The sequence below is a fragment of the Ascaphus truei genome, chromosome 6, assembly GCF_040206685.1.
Source record: "Ascaphus truei isolate aAscTru1 chromosome 6, aAscTru1.hap1, whole genome shotgun sequence".
NCBI classification, from domain to species: domain Eukaryota; kingdom Metazoa; phylum Chordata; class Amphibia; order Anura; family Ascaphidae; genus Ascaphus; species Ascaphus truei.
Genome location: NC_134488.1, coordinates 91,310,688 through 91,332,012, shown reverse-complemented (window position 1 = coordinate 91,332,012; position 21,325 = coordinate 91,310,688). Strand labels below are relative to the sequence as shown.

The window sequence follows — 21,325 nt, the reverse complement described above, 5'->3', positions numbered from 1 at the left end:
AATTATATTTTATTATATCTAAGCCTCATTCAGTTCAACCCAGATATTTGGTGTTCATTATATCTTGTTATAAGCTACCATGACACCCACCATCTGGTTTCTTTCTCCACAGCCTGCTCTTTCACCGAGACTGTTATCTCACCTTCCTCCGGTTCTCCCCCAGAAGAAACTCCTGATGTCCATGTGGACCTAGAGACCGACCCAAGGCGTTTAGGCCTACCCCTCACATTGGCATTGTAATCAATAGAATTCGTTCTCAAAGACACCCCAGAAGCTAATCATTTCCCTCCCCGATCCTTCATCGGAAGTAAAACATTCCCCCCAGTCTATAGCTGACCAAGTCCGTTCCTCGGATGTATCCCGGGACTCCCCAGACCACCCTTGGCTAGATAGGGACCCGGATGATGAGGTGGCAAGGGTTTGAGCAATGGCCGGGGGCAAGGCAAAGGGCGAAGTGTGCTGACGATGCAGTACTACTATCCGCAGTTTTGCAATACCTCGGCCGGTGCCAGCGTTGAGCGGGTCAGGCTCACCCGTCTCTTGGTTACTCCGATTCCTCGTAGCCTGCCGACTCTTGCTCCTCTCCGTTCCGGACAACCTGGTACATCACGGCGGTCGTGATGAAGCTGGTTGCTTCCAGCTGGTTCTGCTGTGTCAGCCGGAAGTGACGTCATCAATCTTGCGGGACACAGTGCCATCTTGGGTGGGGTCCCCCACCTGAACTTCCTCTTCCAGTATGACATCCGGCGCCGGACACGATGGTTCTTTCCGCTGCTCCGCTGAGGCCTGGACTAGGCCTTCCTTCTCCGCCGCCTTCATTGGAGCCTGAGGGAGGGAAGAGGGTTTCTCACCACTCCGCGGGCTTGCGATGGAGGTCCTCTTCTCTCAGATGGGAGTCGCCACGGCCGTGGAACTCATCCGCTCCGGGGACAGCAGTGCCGGTAATCGCAGACTCTCGGGACTCGGCTCCTCCGCAGTACAGGTAAATGCTGGTTCTTTTTCAGCACCGCTGTAGTGGCCCGCCGGTAGGCACATCACCACCGATGTCGGGCTTGCTTGCTCCTCGTCTGACGAGGCAGACTCCGACGCTGGTAGTGGTACTTCCGCAGGGGATCGACAGCGAGGTTCCGGGTTCTCGCTGCGGTTGCAAGCCCCTATTTCTTTTTTTTCAGTAGCCATCATTAGCAACGATCCCCATTCTCCGGGATCAGCTTTCTCCGTTTTTACCTTGGGCGAGGCTCCAGCCATCAGCTTGGCTGTCTCTCCGCCTGCCTCCGCAGCGGGCCCAGGCACAAATGACTCCACGGCTCATAGATAGTGTATTCCACACTGGGGGCATCTTGCAGTGGTGCTGGCTTCTCCGCCGGGTAACCTGCATTGAGCGCACAGGCACCGCAGCGTCTCTTTGTCACCCGCCTTCACTACCAGGAAGCCTCCTGGCAATAGGTAGGGGTACACTGCAATGTCCATTGCACTCTGCGTAGTGGTGGTTGACAAGGGAGACACTCGACACAGCAGTCTCTCCTGTTCACCAGCTCCTCTCAACTGAGGGGCAGGAAGCGCACATCCAGCTCCTCCCTCAGCCAACTCGGTTCGCAATTGGCAGATACAGGGACCCCTCCCCCTGGTATATATTAAGGGAGGGTCCCACAGGTTCACTTGATGACCCAGAATTGGCTCTGAGCCTGTCACAGTCCATAAGGGCGCGGCCACAGCTTTCGCGCCACTTGCCCCAGCAGGGTGGGGTTCTCTATTTCGCGCCTCTCCCGGCCAACTTCTTGCAACATTATGATTTGCAGAATTTTTCTGCACACGGCCCACGCGGTCTCCCAGGGAAGCGGGAACCGCCATTTTGGATTGCACGGCCATTTACATTAGCAGCTGAGGTAGTTTGTGTAGTGATCACCGCCCGGCAATCAGATTCTCCATGCTCTCCACACAATAGCAATGTCCTCAACACTCTCATCCAGGGTAGCACCCCGGGCTCCTAGGCAGGACAAAAACGGCGCAGCCACTGCTTTGGCGCCACTCCATAGCAAACTAACAAAAGTTCCTTCTGTAGCTTGATCCTCAGTGGTACACACACCACGTGCGCTCTCTCCATCAGGCGCGAGCCGCCATCTTGGACTCTCCGCACCGCGCGGAACATCATTTCTTTCGGTCGTCATTTTTACACTTTCAGGCTAGGCTCACTCTCTCACTGTATGCTGTATCTGCTTTCCCCCAGTATGTGCTCTGTGGTAAGTGTTCTGGTTACTGGCTAGAGTACTCTGGCTTCTCCCATGCAGTACTAGGGCGTCAACCTACTGTTGGCTATCACTAACGCAGATCCTCCCAGGAATTCCTGACCCATGTTAACCAGGCTATCCCTTCAGGCACCCTACGACTACCTGCCTCAAGGTGACCCACTTTACTCCATTCAAGGGCCTAGGGTGTGCTTTGCGAGTTGTCCAGACATTTCCTGACTACCCCTAGGTCCCGTCCCATCCAAAGCACTGACTGGCAGCATACACTCTCCTGTTTCCCAGTGTGCCTAGCAAAAGCCTGTCCTGTTGATAGGGATCTCAGCAGCGCCTCCAAAAATGTAACGGTCAGACCCCCACCCAATCTCATATTGGCCCATGTGGGTGTAATCTGCACCCAATTACACGTATGTGTGTTGTGGTGCACCTGCTGGCAACAGGACTCCTTAGTCTCCCGCTGGTTGGTAATGGGGAATATCACCATGACAGGCATCTGAGGTAGTGTTCTGAGTCCTACTCACATTTGGTACAGCGCCTCCACCCCATCAGGATCCCTACGGCAGCAGGGAGGAGTATCTATCGGGGAACTCCTAGGTGCATCTTCCTGTGGAATAACTCCAGACTCACACAGGAAGGGTATCTTGAACCAGGGCATCTTTGATTGCATGTTACTTGGCCGACTGCCCATCATAGCGGCCGACACTCAGCCGCACATTTCGATGAGTTACTCCATGCAGAAGGTTCCTCCTCTCTCTTAATTGAGTTGCTCTCCCACCTCTCCCCTAAGGGAGATCACCAGCTGTGCCAGGTCCCTGGACACAGTGTGTATTCAGCTTGTCACTTGCCACTCTGACCAGCAGAGCTTAACCTTGAACATCACACAACCACTCTCTCAGAACAACTTAGACCCACTAACTTTAGGCAGTGCTGTGTAATATATAGACTCCAGAAAGACCCACCTCTGTGTCACTAACAGTGGACACAAAGCATGCTGTCACTTCCTTTGCTACATATAACACTTCACCAGGGTTTGAGGGCAAACCTCCATGATAGTTACTGGCAACCCTGCCTTCTTACCAGGATTACTGCCAGCATGAGAGAGATCTGTACACCAATTTTACACATGGCTACATAGTATTCTTTTATAAAGCATAAAAAAAACCACACGCCTATCATTTGTGTTAATCTGTAGTATATCTTAACTCTTAATCTTAAAGTGGCGGCCCTGCTCCCTGCGAGGCAGGCGGCACGTGCAGCCGAATTCCCCGGTCTGCAGTGAGCTGCAAGGGGAAAGACGGGGGGAGTGACGGGGTGCGGCCGTGACGTCACCTGGCAGGTTCGTCCTCATTGGCTGAACCGCCAGGGGCCATCGCCTAGCGCTCCATTGCGACTCCTGATCTCAATTTTCTTGAGAGCAGGAGTTTCTTTCAGTGCAGCGCGGCGGCCCCCCCTCGCAGCGGGCCCGGCCCCATTGTGGGGTGGCTCTTGTCCCTGCAGCGTCCGTCACAGCAGGCGCTGCAGTAGCCAGCGGCGACCTGGCCTAACTCTATGCCCAGGACAGTTGAAAACGAGAGGTAAATCTCAATGTATTACTTCCTGGTCAAACATTTTATAAATAAATAAGTATATAGTTGTAGCTCTGGCTGGTTTTGGGCTACCAGCCTGTCCTCCTCCTGGCAGTAAGCCCTAGTAAAATCAGGCTTGCCAGGAGTAATCAATTGGTTTCCCCCACTTCTATGCAGCCTCAGTGAGACACAGAGAAGGCGTGTAACCAGGCCTTGTGTCCAATCAGGGGCATGGGGATGGTTCTTGCTTTGCTTATACTTAATGAGCTGCACTTCCTGATTTAGTCAGTTGCCTCTACCCTTGAGAGGCTGGTCTACCCATAACAATTGTGCAGGGCTGTGTCAATCTGTGGGCCCTCCTCTAGGGGAGTGAAGGGAGACTATTCCCCTTACTCCACCAGGGAGTAAGGGAAGAGCTAGGACTGCTTCAGGTGCCCTAGGCCGGGAGTGCAAGGTCCAGGGACATCCTAAGGGTGAAGGCCCTAAGCTCTGTTGCTGTGTTATCTGCTGTACTATTGAAGTGTGCAATAAAGTGTTCCAGTGTTTATCATACCTTGCTGTACTGCTGTAAAGTGCTACGCACATGGGTAGCGCTATACAAATAATGATATACATACAGTACACAAGGTGCTTTTTGCTGAATGGCTGTTTGAGAGCACACTTTACTTGGTGTATTCAAGAATATTATGAGTTCAGTCAGGCAACTTAATAATTCCAGCTATTGCATTGCACACGGTTTAGAAATGAGATTGGTATCGATGAAGCCCTCGGGTGGAGAAGGTGCCAGGAACATATGGTATTGTCCATCTGTTTACTGAAGCAATCAGCTTATGCGGTACACCGCCAACATCAAGGCTACGGATTAGTCTAGTTAACTGAAGAAATTAAGACAGCCTTTTAAATTCCTGTACCAAAAAAAACAAAAAAAAAAACAGAAAATGCTTTTTTTTTGCTCTGCTAAAAAGTGAAACTGAATTAGCCTAGAAAATATGAATTAAATCTGTTGTAAATGTAATCCATGAACACATTTAACTGTGTAACTGAAGCGGATGTTGAAATTCATTAAATACAGACACCCAACATACAAAGATATGTTCATATTCTTTTTATTAACAAATTTGAAAATAGCTAATAAGTTACATGCCTCTGTCCCTTGTTAGCCCAAATAGCTAACAAAATATGCAAGAATTAAAGAAAAAAAATAAACCCAGACATTTACAAATATTATACTTCAATATAATTGCATAGGATTCTTATATAAGTTAAAAAAAAAAAAAAAGCGTTAAGCTGCATTCAAATTCAACTAATGATGTATTTCTTTAGTGCAGATACAAAACCTATACATTTGATTTTTAGATTAAAAATGTTAAAGTCCATTTTTATTCAAGAATAATCAGTTGTCCGTGATGTTTGAGGTGGGAAAAATAAATGAATCCTATTTAAGATAATTAATCCATAGATGAGCTTCACAAATTAACATGATTAAGAATCCAGATAAGGGATCAAATAGTCTAAATTTAGTGATTGCAACCCTTCTGTAGTGTGTGGTTTGGTAAATACTGTGTTCATAGTAAAAAGAACAAAAGCTTCAGGGTGCCATTCATTTTTACATACACAGACCCCCTCATAACACTAATAGCCAGAGGATGATCCCAAAAAGGACAGGGAATTCACGCCTCCGGCTCTGACAGTTCCGGACCTGTCCAATGCAATTGTTAATGAAGCTCAATCTGGGAGTCGCCCCTCACTCATGTTTAGCAAACTTAAGTGGGGTCTCACTCATTGAAGTCAGTACTTTTTATGATAAAATTTTTAATTTTGGGTCCTGAGTCTCCAAAACACATCTTCTGAGAGTAGAACAAGAGTATACAGTGACCAGTCCATGAAGTGGAGGACCACTGTATTAGTCAATACTGATTCTTTGCTCATTCTGATCTCACACTGGAATTACTATGGCAGTAGCACCCTCTAGTGGACACCTGAATGAAAGCGGAGCCAAATAATCGCAAAATGCAATAGTATTTTGTTGAAAGCTGGCAATTGTCACGTATGTACAGTTGTAATGAGCGAAATTACATTGGCACCCGTAACATTGGCTACTTTGGCAGAGTCCTCTAGTTCCTACAAAAGAGTGGAAGTACAGACAGTAGAAGTGACTGAGCTGCACTTTTACTGGAAAGAGGTCTAAAAGTGTGGGGGGGTAGGGGGTGGGAATATTTTACACATCATTCCTGTAGATGAAAAAGTGAGTGGCTTCTCAAATTAAAGGTAAATAAGAGCACAAAAAACCTCCAGCAGAATAGAATGTAATAGAGAAAATAACATCCCCTGGTTTTTGATGTTTAAGATTTAGCCAGTTTGGCCAACCTATCAGTTTTGATTTACACATCTCGCAGGTACGAGTCAAATGTACATATTCTCTGTATAAAGGTCCCGTATGGTATTTAAATAGCAATGTATTGTGATTTTAATTGGTTTCTACATTGGCTGAGTTTCCACCAAGTGGCTTCCCATCATATTGTGGGGGTGGAGTCAAAGGTTCAATGGTTTTGGTCTCCTTGCTTTTACCCGACAGATTTAATCTAAACTCCTTTAGGTGCAGCTTTTCCGATTTAATTCTCCTAACGTTCAATGGCTTTTTCCCTTTCCCGGAGCGGGAATTGGTCCTTTGCGGTTGCTCCGCCATCGCTGGTCCAGAATTCGGTCGGGTCGGTGTCGAATCATCAAGCTCAGTTAAAGACTCATACGAGGGAAGAGAAATGCTCATTCTTGCATCTCGGTCAATCTCTGTAGTGTTTGAAGAGTCGTATCCTATTCTCATCACCTCCTCGTAGCTTGGAGCAAAAAACCTGGGAGTGTCATGATCATCTGGGCTAAAAACAAAAAAACAATACATGGTTAAAGGAAAGTATGCGAACACAATAATCTGGTTTCTGATCAATCATAACCTTGCAGTCACAGACATTCAGCTCAGCGAGACAGGTTTATATCGCAGAAATGATCAAAATAATTAATATTCAATTTGGTTTAAAAGGCTTCACATAAAATTGGCTGATAAATAAGGCAAATGTCATTATCTCTTGTATACAATAAATAATATCCATGCTATGAGAACGCCATTGCATTATCCTTTAAATTTGGCATGGTTAACGCTCGTTACTCAAGTGCAAAGAGTTAACACATGCCTGATGACATACAGTAATCGAAGATAACACAAGGCAAGGACACAAGGCAAGGACACAAGGCAAGGACACAAGGCAAGGACACAAGGCAAGGACACAAGGCAAGGACACAAGGCAAGGACACAAGGCAAGGACACAAGGCAAGGACACAAAGCAAGGACACAAGGTGCTGGTAGAGCACACTGATCAATCAAATTGTTTCCTGATACATAATATTCAGTGGCAGATGTCCCATTACACCCGAGACCAAGGTGGCAACATTTTGCGATGGCAAAAATTACGCCCCCATATAAATTTTGCCAAACACTCGGGCCTATCGCACCTAATGGGTGGGCACTTGCCTGTGCCGGCTGCCTCCTCTCTGCCACCCTGCTACTCCTTTGGAATCCCCGCGTCAAATGACGCTGCAGACGTCCCCAACATCACACGGCGTCTCGTTGCCATGGCAACGTGCCGCCGGGCGACGTCCGCAGCGTCTTTGACGTTGGGATTGCAAAGGAGCAGGAGAGGCGGCAGAAAGGAGGCGGCTGACACAGGTAAGTGCCTAGGGGCGGCACATTTTTAAATCCGCTGCTGCTAATATTGATAACATTTTTCATTTGAATATTATTTATATTGCTTGCATTTTTCAAGACTACCTCAATTATTCTGAATCAAGGGATACTTTTTTTGTAATGTCATTTATTATAGTAGAACGAGAGAGGAGACGTGCTGCACACCAAGTAATGTAATAAGAGATGATACAATTACCGGTGCTCCCATCCATGAACGGAAGGCTGCATCCAATCCACGGCATACAAAGAGAAATGGAGGACAGGGCACACGGGTTTGAAAATAGAAAATATTTATTTAAGCCAACACGAAGTTTCGACCAACAAGGTCTTTCTCAAGTGTAAAAAATGGTCATTTTGAGAAAGACCACGTTGGTCGAAACGTCGTGTTGGCTTAAATAAATATTTTCTATTTTCAAATCCGTGTGCCCTGTCCTCCATTTCTTTCTTTATTTATTATAGTAGCAGCATGCATACGGATATGCCCATTAATTAAACTCTGGGCTTCTGCAAGTTGCGTTTTTTAGAGCACTGGGACTCCTTTTCTGTGAGGTGCAATCTTTATGCTCGGTACGGACTGCACCTCAATGATCTTCTGTGCTTGGGGGGAGAATGTTAAAAATGTTGGAGGAGATTTTAAACTAGGATGGAGGGGGGGGGGGAGGCGCAAGAAACAGATAAACTAAACAGAATAGATGGGGAAGGGAATGGCAAGGCGTCATGGAGGGTTGAATGGGGCAATGCAAGTTTGCCAAGCAGCGAGACATTCATAGTAAATATAGATAATACTAGAAAACTTCTAAAGAGTAAACCCCATTGATGCAGAAAGGCAGGAGCAGATAAGATAATAGTACAGGCTGAAAAAAAACCCAACTGAAATGCATGCTTGCTAATGCAAGAAGACAGTCAGATAAAATGGGGGAGCTTGAATTAATAGCTGCAAGGGAGCAGTATGATATCATATGAATTACTGAAACATGGTGGGATGAAACTCATAATTGGGAAGTTAATTTAGATCGTTATTCCCTTTTTCAGAAGGATCGAGCAAATAGAAGAGGAGGTGGAGTATGTTTATATGTTAAACTAGATCTAAAACCTATGATAAGGGAAGAGGTTTATGAAGGGAATGATGAAAATGTAGAGACCTTGTGGATAGAAATTAGTAGTGGAGGTAAAAGTATAAAGAAAAGGTTTGTAAGGATATGCTATAAACCAGGGCTGCGTGAGATTTTTCTGGGGGGGGGGGACGCAGGCGGTTGCAGAGGCCTCACGCTCTTCCACAAGGCAATAACATTAAATGCCAGGGGATCGCGTGAGGCCTCTGCAACCTCAACTCACCGAGATTCGGCCAGCGTCTGGACGCGCCTCCATGGCAAAGCGGCGTAAAATGATGCCACAGGGTCATGCGGCGTGACGTTACATGACCCGTGCGTCATTTGATGCCGCACTGAGCGAAGGGGGTGGGCGCGAGTGCCAGGGGACACAAGGCAGGTGGGCGCAGGCTCAAAAGTTTGCGCACCCCTGCTATAAACCACCAAATATATCTGTGAGATTGAGGAAGCTAAAATACTTTTGCAAATGGAGAAGGCATCAAAACTGGGTCATGTTTGCATAATGGAGGATTTTAATTATCCGGACATAGACTGGGGCGATGAGATTAGCATTACAACTAAATGGAACAGGTTTTTGAGGGTGCTTAAAGACAATTATATGACCCAAATTATTGAGGAACCAACCAGGAGAGGGGCAATACTGGATTTGGTAATATCAAACAATGTAGAAGTAATACCCAAATGTTCCAGGACTTGAATATTTGTTAACAGTGATCATAACATGATCTAATTTGAAATAAATTATCAACAAAAAGATTACTTGGGTTCAACAAAGACCTTAAACTTTAGAAAGGCAGATTCTTTAATAAACTGAGGACTAATCTACAAGTAATACATTGTGATGATGCTTTTGCAGGAAAAAATGCAGAAGATAAATGGGCAGTCTTTAAAACATTGTTAGAAAAGCACACTTATTCGTGTATACCCTTGGGTAATAAGTATAAAAGAAAGAAGTCAAAACCAATGTGGCTAAATAAACAGGTAGGGGAGGAAATGGAAAAGGAGAGGCGGGCGTTTCGATTCTGGAAGTGATAAATAACACATAATATAATGATCACTACTCACACGGCCTTGTGCGAGCAGAAACGCGTCTCCGTTCTTCTCTATAGGTTGTAGCACCCTGCTTTGGTTCACCAGCCCTCTGGAATAGGTAGGTGGTCCCCATCCAAAAACTGGATATGGGACGTATGTGTTTGTGGCGCGCTGAAAGGTCACACACACACACACACACACTGCCCAAAATCATGCAAAGGAAAACAAGATCTTATCTTGCATTAAACGGGCAATGAATTGAAGGTAAGTAAACACAATTAAGTCCCTTTATTAAGCACCCTCCTTAGAAAATACATTATGGAACTAGAGAGTGCAGAGAAGAGCCACCAAATTAGTAATGGGGATGGATAATTTGATTTATGAGGAGAGGCTAGCCAAATTAGATTTGTTTACAGTAGAAAAGGTGTGTCTAAGAGGGGATATGATTACTATATACAAATATATTCGGGCACAGTACAAGGAGCTTTCAAAAGAACTGTTCATCCCAAGGGCAGTACAAAGGACTCGGGGTCATCTCTTAAGGTTGGAGGAAAGGAGATTTCACTAGCAACATAGGAAAGGGTTGATTACAGTAAGGGCAGTTAAAATGTGGAATTCATTACCCATGAGACTGATAGCAGATACAATAGATTTGTTTAAAAAAAAAACGTTGCACATCTATTTATAATGGAAAGGTATACAGGGATAAGTAAACATGGGAAGGATATTGATCCAGGGAGTAATCTGATTGCCAATTCTTGAATTCAGGAAGGAATTTATTTTTCCCCTTAGGAGACATCATTGGATGATATTTCACTGGGGTTTATTTGCCTTCCTCTGGATCAATATACTGTAAATACAAATATAGGATAAAGTATCTGTCGTCTAAATTTAGCATAGGATGAACTTGATGGACGTATGTCTTTTTTCCACCTCATCCACTATGTAACACAAACTTGTTATCTTCCAGACCCTTATTCACCTGCCAGTTTATATGGCAGAGCCGAGGTACATTACAGAAAGATCAGTAATGAAGGTCATAGAGAAGTCAGAAGGATTAGTAATTAATTGCAATGCAATTCAAACAATTCCAGGGTCATAAAAAAGACAAAAAAGACCTCTGACACCTACAGTAGCAAAAAAATATTACTTAATGTATTTTATTTGATATACAGTAGAAATACACACACACACACACACACACACACACACGATGTGTCAGGACAAGGGCATTTCACTGAGTTTGAGAAATGGTTTTATATGTTAATTTTTTAAATATCTATACCAGTCTTGTTTACTCCTGTGCAAAAAAAAAAAAAATATATATACTGTAGTTTTAGCCCACTCCTGGTTGCTTACTACTTAGTTAAGGGGTTGCTGGCTGGAATGAATTAAACTGTGTGGGCTTGCTGTACGCCGTTTTCACTAACCGACACTACTTACGTCGGATAACCGAGTACCGCCTATTTATGTTGAAGTGTTTTTGGACTGTGTTTTTAGGAACACACATGTTTTATAAAAGTTCCTGGTGCCCATTTCTATTCCTACTTTAATTCATGCCCGATCAGCACTTACACACACACCATCATCTATTTGATGCAGATGATAAAAATGAGTGAGACTGACAATCAGTGAGACTCCCTGAAAATCAGAGAGCCGATATGTATGTGATAAGCCTATTCAAATAGCAAAAACACGGCTTTTCTTGAAGCAGAAGGGAATGGAGTTGACAGCCCCGTAAAATAAATTTTGCATAAATCAGCTGAAACAAAAATGATCCAATAGTGGCTATGAGGCCAATGGCTAAATTCCATCCACTAGGTGTTCTTGTGCATTTAAAATAACTATATGATGCAAAAGGTGGCAGTGTGCTCATATGCATGTAATTTCCCAGAATCCCTTGTAGTTGAAGCACTGTATGCTAGGAAATAACAGTGAAAAGCAGGATTGCAGACCTGTCTGAGACATGCGACTGTGCTCACAAGTGATTTTTTTTCCATTTTCGGTAAGCTATACAATGGAGAATTTTGACCCCTTTTTTACCCACCATAATTCATTTAAGGTGTGGTTGAAACCTATCCCATCTTCAATTTGCAAAGCCTGTATAACAAGCCCGACACTGACGAGACCCAAAAAGGTTGGAGCAGCCATCGCTTCTCTGCCTTTTGGCTAAGATCAAGTGTAGTATCTATCCTACGTGTGACAGGAATAGGATGGACAGTGGCACGCATTTGGTCCTCTGGCCTGGTCAAGATTTCTTGGGTCCATGCACCCCGGCTGGAGAAGTCACAGGGGTGTGGGGGGTGTTCTTAGTACATTACCGTCTGTGTGAAGCTCACAGTGGGCAAAGGTTATGCCCTAACGCAGCGACACAATGGTACGTGGAACAGTTACCAGCATCGGACCTTTGATTCTATGGATTTACCTCCCTCATTCACGTCGTTCCTGGGCCTTCTCGCTAAGGGGGAACAACATTTTTTAATCCACCCGGCACATCAGGGCTGGGGTGCTCCGGCACAGACACGCAGCACTTGGTGTCCTGCTATGGTCGCTGTAGTAGTGCACCGACTTTACACATAGCACTTTGTGTTTGTGTGTGGAGTAGATGCAGTTATGCACAACTACTCGCCATCTCTTGGGAGAGAAAACGACCTGGGTGAGTAGGCTCCGGCTGAAAACTAAAGTCGTGGACTTTCTTGCAGGTCTTCTGGCCGAAGAAAAGAAGGAGGATGTCTAGAACCCTGATAGAGGACAGCGTCAAAGAGCCCTCGGAGCTTCCTGGCCATCAGGCTGAAGGTCCTTGGGAGGAGTAACAGGACTTGTTAGGCTTCGGGAGGACAGTCTCAAGCAAGAGCACCCAAGCGGCTTCAGTTCACGGGGCAGGAAATAAAAAAGCTATCTGAATAGGTTTACTGGATATGCACATAACCCCGGCTGTGCTAAAAAGATGTGTAATGCAGCAGGCATAAGCTTATAGGGGTCCATGTCAAAATGAATTATAAGCAAAAGATGACTGTGCGCATTTGCATGTTATTTTCCAGAATCCCTTACTGCAGTGGAAGCACCTGTATGCTAGAAAAAAAACAGTGAAAAGCAGGGTTGCAGACGTGTCTGAGACGTGAATGTGCTCACTGTGACGGTAGGGGGGTAACAAGGCTCTCACATAAAGGTTAAGTCCTTGGTGGTTACTCCTGAACCGAGTATAAGGGTTCAAGAGACTTAGCTGGAGCCCAGTAAGTTTCAAATGTACTTTGCGATAATAAAGTATGTTATGTGGTTTTATCTTTCCGGGCATGTCAGTGAGCAGGGATTGCTAGGGCATGAGTTTCAAGGGGGGTTTTGCAGAGGAATTGTCAGAATGTGCTAGGTAGTTGGGGTCCGATGCTGTCGGTTCCCCTAAAAATGTACCCGGGAATCATGCCTGATTCTCGGATACATGTAGGCACATTGTCTCGGCAATATCTCCCCCTGAAAAAGAAAGCGTGACTTACCACTAGGGTTCCCTGCTTCAGCATAGCCCAGAAAGGTAAATAGGGCAAAGGGATGAAAAAAGTGTCCCCGTAACTGAATGGATCCCTAGGTTAAGGGGGGTACCCCAGTTAATGCCAGAACCTGTATTGGGTTTGTGGGTGCTCCAACCGTAGATAAGGTCGTGAGGGGACTCTCAGAGTCTAAGTCAAATATATAGTGTGTGGGGAATAAAGGCTGATAGAAATAAAAGTATAGCATTCTATTCCCCATACCCAGGGACTTAGGCATGTATTAAAGCAGGGGTGCGCGAAAATTTCTAGGGGGGTGCGCGGTGGTTTCAGAGTCCTCACGCTCTTCCTCATGGCTTTTAAATTAAATGCCGGGGTAGGCGTGCGACCTCTGTAACTCCCTTACCTGCTCTCTGCGGGGTCTTCGGCGACACGTTGCCATGGCAGTGTGGTGTCATGACGCCGCGGGGTCGTGACAGGCGACGTCATTTGACGCCGAGTCCTTGGCGAGGGGGAGGGGGGGGGGGGACGAACGCCGAGGCTGCCGGGCGCAGCTCAAGAAGTTTTGCGCACCCCTGTATTAAAGTATAGTTTACTAATACAGTCTAATGTACTGTTGTGTACTGTAAGGCGCTGGGACTTTCAGAACCAAATGTTCAGACTGTCAGGGCTACCCCATAGGCGCCAGTAAGTCTGCTGGACATCGGAGTTCAAAGGAGCCAGAGATGCCAAAGGTGTGAAAGCCATTTGGGTGGCAGGGAAGGGCTCAAGTACCCAGGTCCGGAGTACAATGGCAGTCGTCCGGGCTGCCATTTGTTTCGTCAGACCTAGTGGAGCCTGACCCAGCAGGTGGCATGGAGATAGCCAGGGACAGAGGTGGCAAACTTGCGCATGTCCCTTGGCAATTTCATATTTCCTGCTGACCCGGGTTTTCAGACTGGCTTGGCTCTGATTGGCTACTGTGATAGTTCCCACACGATGATTGGCTGCTGAGTTTCATGAATGAAACTCAGAATACTATAAGAAATGTCTGAGCCAATGAGATTTGAGATTCCCAGTAGTAAGAGTGCGGGCGGGATTTTCAAAGTTGCTCTTGCACGAATAACAGAGCAACCGGCTTAAATTTCAAGCCAGGGTCGCCTCCCTGACAGATTCTAAGTCCAGCTTTTTGCGGCCAAGTTCTCAAAATCGAACGTAGCGGACACGGCTGGGGTTTGATGCCGATTTCGGTTCCAGAGAATCGGTGGTAGCTCGCGGTCAAGAAAAGTCCAAGTTCTCAGAAGAGAAGGGAGCGGTGGCGTGTGGAACTTCACGCCGATTTAGGAACCAGGAGATTTCGGGCTAAGTTCCGGTCAGGGTAAAACTCTTATTTAGAGTTCCCTGCACCTAAGAGAGTCTAGTTTTCGAACCCCAGACCCCCAGCAAGTGTGTTTTTCGTGTGTATTTTGTTTATCACTGTGTAAGCAAATTTGTGCGAATAAATTACAATTTATTTCACTACCTTGTTTTGCTCAGTGAATGATCCCGGTTAAAAAGGTGTAAACTGCCTGGTGTCCCGTGACACTCACAATAGTTATTCAGCAAATGAAAAAATCTGTTGTAACTATTCTGTTTCTGCCAATGCAATTTAATGACTGCACATTTAAAATGAGCCACTGATATTCCAAGGTTCTTGTGACCATCGTTTCCATGACACTTTTGAAGCAGAGCTCAAGGAAATGTGAGCAGAGGGCGGCTGTAATACACCAGCCTGCGCTTTCACTGCATGGACTATGGTCTCCTCTAGTGACGGATATGTGGAGGGAGTTTCAGTCACAAATGTAGGCAACCAAAAGCAGATAGTGACTCATATCTTCTTAGGACATGCCCCCCTTTGTTGCCACATTCAATGCCTTGCAGGCCCAGTCTGTCAGCTAAAGGTTTATATTCCGCTCATCACCAGAACACCTTCACCATTACTCACGAGGAGAAGGTGGGCGTTTTCATATGTTAGGATGTATCATATAACTTGAACTTTTTAACCTTGGAGCTTTCTCCCGTCTCTTATATTCCTCCTCAACACACCAGCCCACATCACTCCCCACATGATGCAACAGATCACGTGACAACAAGCTGGTGGTAAACCAATCACAGCTTTTATTAAACCATAAAGATATGTATATCTTTAGTTATATAGTGCCGACAGTGTACTTGGCACTTTACCAAGACAATACAATACAGGGAATTATATTAATACGATAAACGCAGCAAAGTTAGACAATAGGATAGGAAATCCATGTGGTATTGTTGGAAGACTTGGAGACTGCAGATGAGGGAATAAGTGCAGTAGATGACAGTTTCTTGACCACAATGGTTGGGAGTGACTGTAGGTGTGGGGCAGTAGCTACGAGTCCAGGCTATTGGGATGCTTCTTTTGAGAGGTGAGTTTTAAGGTTGGTCGGTATTAAAAACAGTCAGCATTTCCCAACTAACTTTTACCCAGCCAGAGTACCCAACCCCTCACTCAGCAATCGGCTCACCGACGTGGCCACATTCATCCAGCCAGGTACCGTCCAGCACTCTGGCTCCTCCCAAATTTACCAACCAAGCCGAGGCAACTCCCTGTACCCACCGCCCAGTGGATACAGCTCCCTCTGCCCAATTGCCCATCATAAGCCCCATGTTGTAACACCACCCACACTCACAGGGGTTTATCCCACACCAACATTGCAATTGTGACAAATATAACCATTACCAAACATTAGAACATTATTTTCCTGTCCTTTACCAAAAAAATAATAATAAACAAGTTGCTGTTAAACCCCTTTTGTCCGAAATGAAGGGATGGGTGGGAGATTATAACCAGCCTAGGAGCGCAACTGAGCTCTCGGGTCACTTCCTCCCCCACTGATCTCATCCGCAGTCTCTGCCTCCCTCCCCCTAACACTAGCCACCTCTCTTGCCTTCTCCTATGGATTTTAACCCCTCCATGTCCCCCCAGGCCAGGTAAATGGGCCCCAACATCACCCAGGCACCAGGGATAGTGACCCAAGGAGGGAGGGGGAAACTATGGCCACCAAAGGAGAAGAAAGACGGAGGGAAGCTCCGTACCGCAGTCATGCCACCCTCCCCCTATACAAGGGCTTTCTTTCCAGTGAGCATATCCAACTCTCTCAGTGCAAGTCCCTTTACAACCTGTTGATGTGGATCGGAAATTGAACTCAGAGAAGGCATTTGCTCCTTCATGGTCTCCTCCACATTCCCACATTTCACTGTACAATGTATATTATCCTGACAACCCAGACTCAGGTTATTCACGCAACATCACAGAAATGCAGAACCCGTTACCTTCTATGGACTACAAGTGACTTCAGTCTGTAGTTACATGAATATAGAAATCAAAATGCAGTCCACAATAAATCAAGAGCCTCAAATACAAATTAAAAAAAAACAGACATTCTTCACTTTTCTTTTAAAAACATAACAACCCAAATAAATGTGTGTATCTTAGGTTGGTTCTATAGCGCGGGTGCGCGCTAGCTACACCGTGCGCGCGTGGCAGTTTTAGTTGGCTGAGGATAGCCAGCCATTCTATAACAGGGCCGCGCGCACGGAGCAGACCGACGAGGAAGAAGATGAGGAAATGAATGGTTTCGCAGCGCTACCGGCGCTGTAATGTGTGTATGTTTGTCAAAGTTAAATAAATACAAATTATTTTTATTACAACATTTTTTTTATTTTAAAAATATTATTTAATATATACACACACACACACACACACACACACACACACACACACACACACACACACACACACACACACACACACACACACACACACACACACACACACACACACACACACACACACACACACACACACACACACACACACACACACACACTATAGAACGCCCCTTAGAATTGACAGAATAGAGCTGTATTTTTATTTGCGAGGAAATTTAATGCACATTGAATGAGATTTTTTGAGAAGCATGGAGAGAAAAAAAAATCGCTCCCTATACATTATGCAAAGGCGGCACTCCCCTGTGGTGAAGATTTTAGTTCCATTAATTTGATTAAAGCCGAGTTCTTCTCCAGCACTGGGAAGAAGACTTCGCAGTCATTTGAATATAGGCCATTGCACTTCGCTTTCCTATCTCAGACACTTTCCTTTTTGAGATTATACCTTTATGGACAAGGAGAAGCACCAAAGCCATATTCAGAGCTCGTTAGTCTGGGTCTACTGAAGTTCAGAGAGCACCAATTAATATGCTGTTAAGCATCGTCTCCATGTCAGTGAAGCTCTGAGCTACACTGAAATAATCCATGTTCAGAGATTATTGAACATGGAAAAGTGATATTGGAGCCTACGGAATAGTGGCTTACGAGAAGAAGCCACACAGTATAGCAATTAGTAATATAACATGAATAAATTAACCCCTTCGTGCATGTTGCAAAGCATTGCCGACCCCTTCGGCACTAAAAGTGTTAAAAGCAGCAATTCATCTCCAAAACGGGTTTTAAATATTACCGTTCTGAACCAAAGGGGTCCCATGGAACTGAACCAGTACATACAGACCCAGGGACCCCCAGATTCCCAACATGGCAACACGTTAAATATCAAGAAAATTAAAAGAAGCTCCGTGACTGCAGATTATAATTACTGGGGATTGCAAATCACAATGAGCAGGTCTCGTCTTGCAAAGTAAAGAATGTTAGCACTTTCAGCCAGGCATTCACACTAGACATTATCCGTGTTTACTTTATAAAGTTGAACTGTATTTAAAGAAACAATCCCTCCTATGACCAAAGTGAACACATCCCATGTTTAAGGGGTCTCGTCTGGGAAATTGATACATTTTTAATCCAAATCTGACACCAAGTATTTTTAAATATTTCTTTAAAAATTGGACTTTGGGACGGGTTTGATTTCCTCTGGTTACTGTGTGTTATCAGCAAGTGTTTGTACAGCCTGTGTCCCTCTAACTCCAAGGACAGGGCGGGATAGGTGTACAGAAAACACTTGATTGAAATTCAACTTGTAATTCATTTCCGAAAAAATTAAAGCAGCCACACCTTTGCTTTCAGCGTTGTTAGATTTGCTTCGGGAAGCCGGTTCAACAGTTAAAAGTATGTTTTCTGATGGACTATATAGGTTTGCACCTTTAGGGCCTCATGCAGAGAGCATAGAATTTTAAAAATGGCGAATTTCATAAAAAGTAGCTTTTTTGGAGAGTTTTATTCTCCATATGCAGAAAAGTGCGAATTCTGCTATGTTTAACATGGATGCGTGTGGCGAGTTTAAATTGGCGAGATGCGCGCTTCAGAAACGTGTAAAAACAAATTCGCGCCTTTTTTTTCCCCTTTACTATAGGCGGCGAGCGCCATCTTGCCATATTTTCGTGGCGCGGCAAAAATGCGAGAATCGCGCCTTTTTTTGGCGCGAACAGCCGCTACTTGCCGTTCGCACCTCTCTGCATTCGGAGAGTTTTAAAAATGGCGCGATTGAGGTTCTCGCCAGCCGCGAGGCGAGTTTTAAACATAGAAATAAAAAAATGGCGCGTTTTTCGCAACTCGCCATTTTATGCCGTTTTCTGAGGGAAATTGAACAAAAAATGGCGAGTTTTGAAATAACGATGCTCTCTGCATGAGGCCCTTAATATTAAGTGCCATTTATAATATATGCAGCGGACACATGAAACAGGCTGCTGTAGCAAAGGTTTAAGAAAACCTATGGTGAATGAAAAACCATGAACACTGTTAAACCAATTCCATGCAAGTTCAGGACAGTAGAACACACTCATTGACATAAAGGCAGACACTTGACTATGTTTGGGGTTCTGCTGGAGGTTGCCCTCTTGCAGTTTATTTATCTCAGCTTAGAATAAATGTGTACATTTTAAAGCTTCCCATTTTAGAAGCACTTTATCACGGGAGCTTTTACAAGTACACAAAATCAATAAAATGGGGTTGTGTCGTATGCTCTAGTAATTGAGCTCAATTCTGCGTACAGCTCAGAAAGGGAATAGCTCTTTTTCCAAAAGACATAAAACCATGTTTTTATTATAATATAAAGCAGATAAGTGCCAGAATGAAAATGAAACAGCTGATCATTGCTGTGTGATAATGTGACCCACTGTTATCTATGTCCAATGACTTCCTAGGATGTACTGGAGGTGAACACTTCAACATATCTTTATGCAACTCACCTTGCCCGGCTCTAAAGGCGTTTATAAGAGTGTTGGAGATATATACAGGCATACCCCGGTTTAAGTACACTCACTTTAAGTACACTCACTTTAAGTACACTCACTTTAAGTACACTCGCGAGTAAGTACATCTCGCTCAATAGGCAAACGGCAGCTCACGCATGCGCCAGTCAGCACGTCCTGAATAGCAATACCGGCTCCCTACCTGTTCCGAAGCTGTGCTTAAGCGGGGAGACTATAGAGTCTGTTACACATGCGTTATTTACATCAGTTATACACGTATTGGATGATTGCAGTACAGTACATGCATCAATAAGTGGGGAAAAGGTAGTGCTTCACTTTAAGTACATTTTCGCTTTACATACATGCTCCGGTCCCATTGCGTACGTTAATGCGGGGTATGCCTGTACATGGCAGTGCTCAGTCTCTCATACTTTTTCAGGGTGCTGGATTCATCCAGGCTGGGCATGGATATGCAGATAGAATAATGATGGGCGCCAGGAAACTTTATAGCACAAACAAGAGCTTTATTCACAGCCATTGATAATGCTTGCATTACAAAAAATACTATGGTTACTCTGTGCTTCTTCCTCTGGTAGCTCTCACTCCTATAGTAAGGAGGTACAGTACTTATACTCATGCCCCTTATTATTGGTTAGATTGGCAATCTCCTGTATAGCATCAATTGTGCCCCATTTCACCAGGGTCACTGTGGTGGGAATACACTGCTTTTCAGGGATCAGTATCCATCACTGTGTAATACCTACCTCGTCCACTCATATTAGATTGTAAATTTACCAAGGACCTGCCGATGGGGCCTATACGTTTATGTTCCGGAGCTACTACCCTGAGAATTCCTGCCAAGCACATGCTCACTCCTCTTCCCGAATGAGAACAATCTTGGGCCATTACTGAATGGGGCATGTACCCCAACTGAAAACAATAAAGGTGTCAAAACATTTCTAGTAGATATGACTATACTCAAACATATTTATATGACTCACAGTGAGGCCCTCTTAATCGGCCATGGAACATGCTTCTAGAACACATTCAGGAGAGCTATATATACCCTCCCATCTTCTTATGACATCACTGGTCACGAGACTTACTGGGGAGTGGCTATCCTTTCTGCATAGTCATCCTTCACCACATGATGGGGATGGGATTAACCGGAGTGAGCCCACTCAGTTAACCCTTTTAAAGCTATTAACCCCTCATACTAACTAGTAGTCCTCAAAAGGGGAGGCTACATTTAGTGTGTATGTATATATGTATGTGTGTATGTATGTGTGTATGCATGTATATGTATGTAAATCCGATCAAGGCTGTAATCCGCTGTCTGCTGTGTCGGAGCATATCCGGATGTATTGTATGGCTTGACTGTAGATTGCTGCATGCTTAGTTTGTGTCAAGCGGAAGCTGTTGTCCCTCAAATAGCTGGCTGTCTGTAGGTTTACGGTATACAGCGAGCGGATTACAGCCTTGAGATCGGATTTCATAAACCGTGGATATATAACCACAGAATTGTAGACCAGCAAATCACCAGAATACCAAGCAGTGATCTACTTGAATACAGACAGAAAGAGGCAAGCGACAGTGTACCTTTGGTGGTCACATATAACCCACACCTAGAAGCCCAATGCTAGATCGACAGGGAAATACATCCCATTCTCCAGGAAGATACAAGACTGCAACAGGTCTTCCCAGAAACACCCTTATCATACAGACAACGTCATAATCAAGAAATGATGGTGAGGAGTAAAGTATTCAACAGTACAGCTGAATGCGGGACAAGACCATGCCAGGACGCAAGATGCTAAATCTGCGCAATGCTCCACACAGCGGACACAATACAAATACCACACAGGAATCTAGAGTACAAAATCAGAGAATAAAATCTGGAGTACAAAATCACCTGTTCCTCCAGCAATGTTGTGTACCTCATGTGCATGAAATGCCCAGGGGGTTGC

At 45.0% G+C, this 21,325-nt stretch overlaps 1 protein-coding gene and 1 non-coding gene across 3 annotated transcripts in view; one reads left to right on the top strand and one right to left on the bottom strand.

The window, feature by feature from the left end:
• Window positions 1-4,898: 4,898 nt before the first annotated feature.
• Window positions 4,899-21,325, bottom strand: part of TMEM51 (transmembrane protein 51) — a 47,131-nt gene continuing 30,704 nt past the window's right edge. For both annotated transcript variants that reach the window (XM_075605085.1, XM_075605084.1), the window contains exon 3: window positions 4,899-6,681. In XM_075605085.1, the coding sequence (XP_075461200.1) occupies window positions 6,276-6,681 (406 nt within the window). In that variant the 3' untranslated portion in view covers window positions 4,899-6,275. The remainder of the gene's footprint in view (window positions 6,682-21,325) is intronic.
• LOC142498215 (U2 spliceosomal RNA) lies at window positions 11,835-12,029 on the top strand. Its single transcript, XR_012802394.1, has one exon. It is a non-coding gene; the product is annotated as a U2 spliceosomal RNA (small nuclear RNA).